General features: G+C 61.8%; 1 protein-coding gene across 1 annotated transcript; it reads left to right on the forward strand.

The window, feature by feature from the left end:
- Nucleotides 1-1,649: 1,649 nt before the first annotated feature.
- FOXF1 (forkhead box F1) lies at nucleotides 1,650-5,640 on the forward strand. Its single transcript, XM_037815925.1, has 2 exons — nucleotides 1,650-2,855; nucleotides 4,201-5,640. The coding sequence occupies exons 1-2, from the start codon at nucleotides 1,733-1,735 to the stop codon at nucleotides 4,359-4,361; spliced, it is 1,284 nt and encodes a 427-aa protein (XP_037671853.1). The 5' UTR covers nucleotides 1,650-1,732; the 3' UTR covers nucleotides 4,362-5,640.
- Nucleotides 5,641-7,894: the final 2,254 nt, after the last annotated feature.

A 7,894-nucleotide genomic window follows, 5' to 3' on the forward strand; every position in this document is an offset into this window, starting at 1 on the left:
CGCCCGGGCTCCTGCGCAGTCCTGCGCTCTGCGGTCGGCGCCACTGCCCACCCCACTTCTGTCAGCCCGCACCCCAAGCCGCAAGGCTGGCGGGGAAAGGCGTGCGTGCAAGCTCTGTGCGGGCGGGCGGCCAAGCGCGCCAGGGCCGCCCTAACCCCGCTCCCCGCCCGCGCCGACTGCTTTCCGGAACCTGGCGTGGTTCTCAGAGGCCCCCGCGGCGGCGGCGGCAGGCCGAGCCCACAAGGGCATTAGGCCAACTCCCCCCGCGCACGAGGAGCTCTCTATTATTATTAAAGAATCCCCCAGAACATGTTTACATTGAACCGTGTAAACATCCTGCCAGGGCCTCTGCCATCTCACGGGGAAATCGGAACCTGCGCTTGGAAAGTGGGGACGCGAGGTCCGCGTGGCCAACAAGGCGGGTTTTCGCGGGGGAGGGGCACTGGGCTACGCGTAGATTCAGGTTAGCGAGTGCACGCGTCAGTGGGAGTGCGAATTTAAGCTCGTGTAGGCTCATTGGGTGTGCGGGAGCCCGCGCATTAGTGGGCGCGCACAGGCCTAGGGAGCCGTGGGTGCGTGAGTGGGCATGCACGAACGGGTGTGAGTTTGCACGCCCGAACATGTGTAATTTACTTGTTTTGCCTGGGCGTCAGGGTACATGTGTGTGCTAAGTGTGTGCCTGGGGACACGGGTGCGCGCACGCGCGGGGGCATGGGTGAATGACTGAACGAGGCCGCTCGCACGCCGAGCCTGGGCGGTTCTGGCCTCGCCCGGCCCGCGGTTCTCACTCGCGCCCCGCCGGCTCGCAGCGCCCGGGACAAAGCCGCGGCGACCCGCCCTGCGCTTTCGTTTTCCGCCGGCACTCAGCCGGCCCCGGCGGCCGCCCGCCCGCTCGCACGCTGCTGGGCGACTCGGAAAAGTTCGGAGCGCGGCGCAGTCCTTCGCGGGGCGGGGAGAGCGGGTAGGCGGGCCTTCGCGGGAACTTACGCCGGCCGGCCACGGAGGCCCGGAGCCGAGCCAGCTGTGCCCGCAATGGGCACGACCTGACGGCGGCCGCCGCGGCGGTTGCGAGTTGCCAACGAGCTGCGCGCGTCGAAGAAGGCCCGAGGTTCGGAGCCCGCCTCCCGCGGCGCCGCCGGGGCCGGGAAGACGGGGGCCTGCGCGCGGTTCGGCGGTCTCGCCGGCCCCGGGCGCATTAACACTTGCTGGCCAGGTTGGTGGAGGAGGGGCGGGGCGGGCCGGCAGCCGCGGGGCGGCCGGGGTGGGGGCCCTTTAAGCGCCCACCCGCGCGGGGGCCGGAGGGGGGCCGGGAGGGGAGGGAACTCTGGGAGGGTGGTCTTACTCCTGGCCGCGCGACGCCGCCGAGCGGAGACGCAGCGAGGGCGGCCTCGGGCGGAGTCGTGGAGCAGAGCGCCGCGGGCGGCGGGGACCGAGCGGTGCTCCTGGCGGGGCGCACGGCCGCAGGCCCCGGAGGCCTCGCCTTCCCCCAAAAAGGCGGGGCGGGGGCGGAGGGGGCTTCCTTGCGGCCGCCGCCGGGGCTGGGAAGAGGCTGTCCCCAGTCTCCGCCGGGCTCCTTCCCTGGTGGGAGGGCGGGGGGTGGGGGGAGGGGAGGGCGGGGGAGGGGAGGAGGGAGTTGGAGAGGGGCTCTGCGCCAACCGCCGGCCGACCCAGCGGCTTCTCGGGGCGGGCGGGGGAGGGCGCGCCGAGGCTCGCTCGGGAGAAGTGGCCGCCGATGACGGCAGAGGTGCAGCCGGCCCCGCGCGCGCAGCCCCCTCCCCCTCGCCCTCCTCCTCCTCCTCCTCTTCCTCCTCCTCCTCCCGGCTCGTCGGCGGCGCAGAGCAGCGGCGGCAGCGGCGGCGGCGGCAGCAGCCACCCGATGTCTTCGGCGCCCGACAAGCAGCAGCCACCGCACGGCGGCGGCGTTGGCGGCGGCGGGGGAGGCGGCGCGGCCATGGACCCCGCGTCGTCCGGCCCCTCCAAGGCCAAGAAGACCAACGCCGGCATCCGGCGCCCCGAGAAGCCGCCCTACTCGTACATCGCGCTCATCGTCATGGCCATCCAGAGCTCGCCCACCAAGCGCCTGACGCTCAGCGAGATCTACCAGTTTCTGCAGAGCCGCTTCCCCTTTTTCCGCGGCTCCTACCAGGGCTGGAAAAACTCGGTGCGCCACAACCTCTCGCTCAACGAGTGCTTCATCAAGCTGCCCAAGGGCCTCGGGCGGCCCGGCAAGGGCCACTACTGGACCATCGACCCGGCCAGCGAGTTCATGTTCGAGGAGGGCTCCTTCCGACGGCGGCCGCGCGGCTTCCGAAGGAAATGCCAGGCGCTCAAGCCCATGTACAGCATGATGAACGGGCTCGGCTTCAACCACCTCCCCGACACCTACGGCTTCCAGGGCTCGGCCGGCGGCCTCTCGTGCCCGCCCAACAGCCTGGCGCTCGAGGGCGGCCTGGGCATGATGAACGGCCATTTGCCGGCCAACGTGGACGGCATGGCCTTGCCCAGCCACTCGGTGCCCCACCTGCCCGCCAACGGCGGCCACTCGTACATGGGCAGCTGCGGCGGCGCGGCGGCCGCCGAGTACCCGCACCACGACGGCTCGGTGCCCGCCTCCCCGCTGCTGCCGGCCGCCGCCGGCGGGGTCATGGAGCCGCACGCCGTCTACTCGGGGTCGGCGGCGGCCTGGCCGCCCTCAGCCTCGGCGGCGCTCAACAGCGGCGCCTCCTACATCAAGCAGCAGCCCCTGTCCCCCTGCAACCCCGCCGCCAACCCCTTGTCCGGCAGCCTCTCCACGCACTCCCTGGAGCAGCCGTACCTGCACCAGAACAGTCACAACGCCCCAACTGAGCTGCAAGGTGAGTGGGGAGGGCGCTGGCTGCCCTCGGTCCCTGGCTTGGGCATTGGCGTGGGCCTGCAGTGATGGCCTTTCAGTGGGGTGCTTCCTCCCATACTGTGGGGGTGGCATCAGTCATCTCCTTGGAGGCGGGAGTGCAGTCTGTGGCTCCCAGTTCAGGCCCAGATATCCTCGCTGTTTCACTTTTTCTGTCCCAGCTCCCTGCTCCTGGCCAGGTAGGCCCTGTTCTTGCCAGGAAGACCCAAACCCCACTATTCTAGGTCCCTTTGGCTCTCTTAGGTGCTCTTCCACCTCAGGCACGGATTAGGGGTCCCAGCCCTGGCCAGGGGACCCACGCTCTCCTGCCCGTTGCCCCAGCCCCAGGTAAAGGCTGCAGGATGTGCTGCCTGGGCCCGAGCCGCCCTGGGAGAGAGGAAGAGTTAGGCCCATTGTTGCCTGGGCTGGCTGCCGAGGCTCGGCACCCCCGTTTTCAGGGAGCTAGGCCTGGCAGGGGACACTTCAGTCTGGGGGGCATTTTTTGCATGTGTTGACAGAGACAAGGGGGTGCCATTGCTAGGCCCAGAGTGATGGCGGGACCCCAAATTGTTTCTCCGGGTTCAGTTTTCAGGTCCCCATAACCCCGGCAACCACCTCCCACTCCTTTGGGAAAGAAAATATAGAAAAATGTCACATCCCCATCCCCAACTCCTCGCTGGAGCCAACCAGCGACCTCCTTGGCTTAGTTCTGGAAAGAGCATGGAGTGAGCTAAACAGAGGCCTGTCAGGGGTCAGCTGGCAGCGGCGGCGGGAGGCAGGAGCTGGGCCTGGAGGCAGGAGGGCCGCCTCTCCACGGGCTCGCCCAGCTTGGTCGCTGCCGACTTCCTGTCCGGGGCCTCTGTTCTCCAAGGGGCCTTTCCTCTGGAGAAGCCCTTCGCTGCCACCGGTTGCCCTGCCGCTGCCCGGGCGCAGGCCGCGGGTGGCCCTGGAGGTGGTGGGCGCGGGCATTCCGGTCGCCGGGGCCGAGCATGGCCTCCCTCCCTCCTTCCCCTCGGCTTCGGGAAGCCCCTGCCCCGGGCGCGGCGTCCGTGTTGGGAGAGGCGCGGGCGGCGGGCGCTCTGGGGAGCAGAGCTGGTGCTGGGGCCCCGGGGGTTGCCCCTCGAGCGCCCAGCACAGGGGCCGGGACTCTGGCCCGGGCGGCAGGGAGCCGGGGCCTCCGAGGGCTGGGAGCGCGGGGCGCGGGGAGGCGGCGGGCCCCCGTGCGCCCGAGCCGGGCAGGCCTGGCCCGTGCGCTTCAGCGCCGCGGCTCGCCCGGAACTCTGCGTCCCGGTCGCTAACTTTGCTCCTCGCCTCCTGTCGCCGCCTTGCAGGCATCCCGCGGTATCATTCGCAGTCGCCCAGCATGTGCGACCGCAAGGAGTTCGTCTTCTCCTTCAACGCCATGGCGTCCTCGTCCATGCACTCGGCCGGCGGCGGGTCCTACTACCACCAGCAGGTCAGCTACCAAGACATCAAGCCGTGCGTGATGTGAGGCCGCGGCCCCGGGGCCCTCTCGCCACGCGTCGCCAGGAACTGTGCTTTATTCTCGAGGTATAACCGTCGGCAGAAGAAAAGGGTTTGAGCCCTCCCCCAACCGGATTATTTGGAAAGGAAACCTCAACTCGAAGGCCGGCGTCAGCACCCCTCCACCAGCCCCCCCCCAAAATGAAAAGAAATGGTGGTGGTGGACTTGCTGGAGCCGCCGGCCAATAAATACCTATTTTTGATCCGATTGAAACCGGCTGAGAAGGTGCTGAGTTGGGGGAAACCCTCAAAATATAAACAAGAATTCTGCTGCGGCCCCCCCTCCTCCATTGGCATAAATGGAGGAGGATTTTTAGAAGAAAAGCAAACGTGAGCGCAATCATTATCAAACACTTTTATTTTCTGGTTGAATATTTATCTTTTAATTTTTAATTTTTGGAGGAAGAATGTCTTGGAATGCACAAGTTTTGCCTTTTTTTTGAGGGGGGGAGGCAAGAGATCGCGTTCTCCCCCCCCACCTCCGATGTCGCCTCTGATCAACCACAGGTGGATGTTTTTGCGACCAACTTGCATTTCCGAAGCCACTGCTCGTCTTAAAAAAGAAAACAGAAGGAGCCAAGAAGCAGCGGCTGTCCGTGCCTCTGTCGTCCCCTCCGCCTCCCTGTTTCCTTCTCTTCGGCCTGTTTTGTTTTATTTTGAATTTTACTTTGACTTTTTCTGTATTTTTTCTCCTCCCTCGCAAGACTCGCCGTCTCCCGATCTCTACTGTAAATTTTCCGGTCCGAGAAGGAGGCGAGCGGTGGCCGAGGGCGTTCAGGATTGCGGTGACGCAGATGGTGAAGGCACTTTTTAAAACTCTAGCAAGGCTCATCCTGTTATTTATTCTACTTTCTTTCCCTAGTAATCAAAACACCGCACAGGCTCCTCCGTTTATCAGTATTAATGGTGTAAATTTGTTGGCAATATTTGCCGTGTAGAGTTGTGTTGTTTTTTTTTGTTTTGTTTTGTTTTGTTTTTTAGACATCCATTGTAAATTTGAAACAAAGTCCAATCTGTGTAAAAACAAATTTCCATATGTTTTATATAAATATATATATAATGAAAGACTACCCTCCATTTTTTTTTTTTTTTTTTTTTTTTTAGTATTTTGGCTGCGGGGGTGCAGCGTTTGTGACACGTATTTTAAATTTCCTGCACTGTATAAAATGACAATTTGAAGATGTTTGGCCTTTTGTGTATTTTTTTTCCTAAAAAAAGAACAAAAATAAAAATGTGTAATATTTGTATATGGTCTTTAAAATTGTATCAACTAAAAATAAAACCGGGGGAGTATTTTATTGGGGTTGGTATTGCAGAATATCTTCCGAACCCCAAAATGCCCCGGGGAGCGGAGAAAGGGGCTTTAAAAAAATTTTTTTTTAAATAAAGATGACTGCAAATATTTTTCTTAAAATTTTTTTTGGCTAATTCTTTCCTTTTCACTCTTCATTGCACATTGAAGTGAAATCTGGACAAGAGTAACTATTTTTCTTGGCTTGGGTTTTTTTTAAGAGCCCTCTGCCCCCTCTAAATGTCATTTCTCCTTGTAAAGAAATAATCAAACGTGGTCCTCCTTCCCCCAGGTAAAACTAAGTAGACTACAAACGTGTGTGTGCGTGAATATGAAAACGTGTATGTCTGTAATTTTTAAAAACTTTTTTTTTTGCCACCCAAGACCAAATGGACCAGTGAGAGTTTAACTTTGAGTTTCAGACTTTACCATTCCCAAATCTAGCTGTTAGAAATCATGAAATCATTTTAAATTGTTTTGTTCTGTTGTTTTTGGTGCTTCGTATTGGTTTTCCGCAATCGAAATGCGAGTGAAATGTGAGCAAGAAAAGGGCCCTTGGCTGGCAGGAAAGTGATCTGTAAGTTTCCAATTCGATAACATTTTACTCCCAAATCAAATTTTACCCCCTTTGGAAAAAAAAAAAAAATCTTAAGCCCGAGGCGTCTACTGACCGCCCTTTTCTATGCCAACTCCGGGCAACCTAGGAAAACAAACAAAACAGGCGCATTGTTGGTGCGGCCGCTCCAGACCCACCGCAGCGTCTGCGCGGCGTGGGGTTGCGCGCTCTGAACCTGGTTCTCCTCAAATTTGACATTTTGGACGTGGGGGTAATTTCTCCGGAGCTTTGTTACATCAAAATTATCAATAAACTCGTCCAGGCAATTAATGTTCCAAGCTAACAGCTGTCTATAAAACCGAGATAAAGGAGACGGGAAAGTGGCGGCGACTCCGTCCCTCGGGGTCTCGGGCGGGCCGGGAGCGGGCTCCGGAGTCCAGGTCGCCGCTCCGCATCCCCGCCTCCAGCAGCGCGCGGGAAACCCAATTCGGGGGCAAGGACCCCCGAGTCCTCCCAGCGCGGGAACGTAGCGCTCGCGTCAAGACGGCCCGTGCAGGCCAGAGCCAGCCCCCCACCCCCCGCCCTTCCCTCTGTCGGAGATTGCTCCCCAATTAGGACGGAGGCTCCGGGGAAGTGGGGCTGATTAGGAGAAACCCAACGCCGGCTCGGCCGGCGCCCGCCTCGTCTCCTTCTCCTCCGAGTCGCCTGAGTCGCCAGCCCCCGCGCCCACTCGCTGGGCGCGCCGGAGGCCTCTGCGCGCCCTGGTTGTGTGTGGCTTTTGGCGCCGCTGGACCCGAGTCCCGGGCGGCGGCGAACCCCCGCTTCTTGCTCGGCTCCCCCGCGGCGCCTTCATTTCTGCGGGATCTTCCAGCGCGCCCAGGGCCGGGTCGGAGGCAGCCAGAGGGGCCTAGTCAGGAAAACCTGGCCGGGGCAGCCCGGGACCGGCCTGGCATCTGTGCCGCGGCCTAACCTGGGGCCTGCGGATGAGAGGGGAGTCCCGCTTTCCCCGCGGGGAGCGCCTGGCCCCGGGCAAGCCCGGAAGGGTCTCCGCACCCGCGTCCTGTCGCTGCTGCGCGCCCAGCACCGCTCTGGTGGGAGCGTCCCCAGGGCGCGTTTCGGCCCAGGGCTGGCATGGGGGCTGCGGGGCGAAGTTCCCACCACCGTGCACCGCCACAAAACCGTGCCTGTCATGTGCAAGCTTAAAATTGAAATGTAAAGTCTCTTCGGAGTCTGCGTGCGCGGAGGGGTGTAAAGCAGCGCGGAGCCAGCCTCGATAGAAACAATTCAAAATCTCTGCGCACAGTGCAGGGCGTCAGTCTTGAAACAGTGCAGTTGGGATGCTCTGATTGTATGTAATCCCCCCAAGGCTAACGGGCCCGGAGGCGGGGTGGTGTAGAGGCTGTAGGCAATAGGGCTTCTATTCGTGGATCACATCGCTGGCAGACTCTGTGGTTCTCGGCCCTGGGCCTTCGCAGTCGGCGCACCAGAGCCTCTGCTGCTCGCCACAGCAGCCCCGGGCAGCAGAAGCGCAGGAAGACTCTGAGACCCGAACGAGGGCCTCGGCTTGGCCTCCGGGCTCCCCCAGTCCGGGACAGGTGGAAAGTGTAGGCCAGGGCCAGACCTTGCCACCTGGAGCTTGCCCCCAGGGCCCCCC

This window comes from Choloepus didactylus, chromosome 22 (assembly GCF_015220235.1).
Source record: "Choloepus didactylus isolate mChoDid1 chromosome 22, mChoDid1.pri, whole genome shotgun sequence".
NCBI lineage: Eukaryota > Metazoa > Chordata > Mammalia > Pilosa > Megalonychidae > Choloepus > Choloepus didactylus.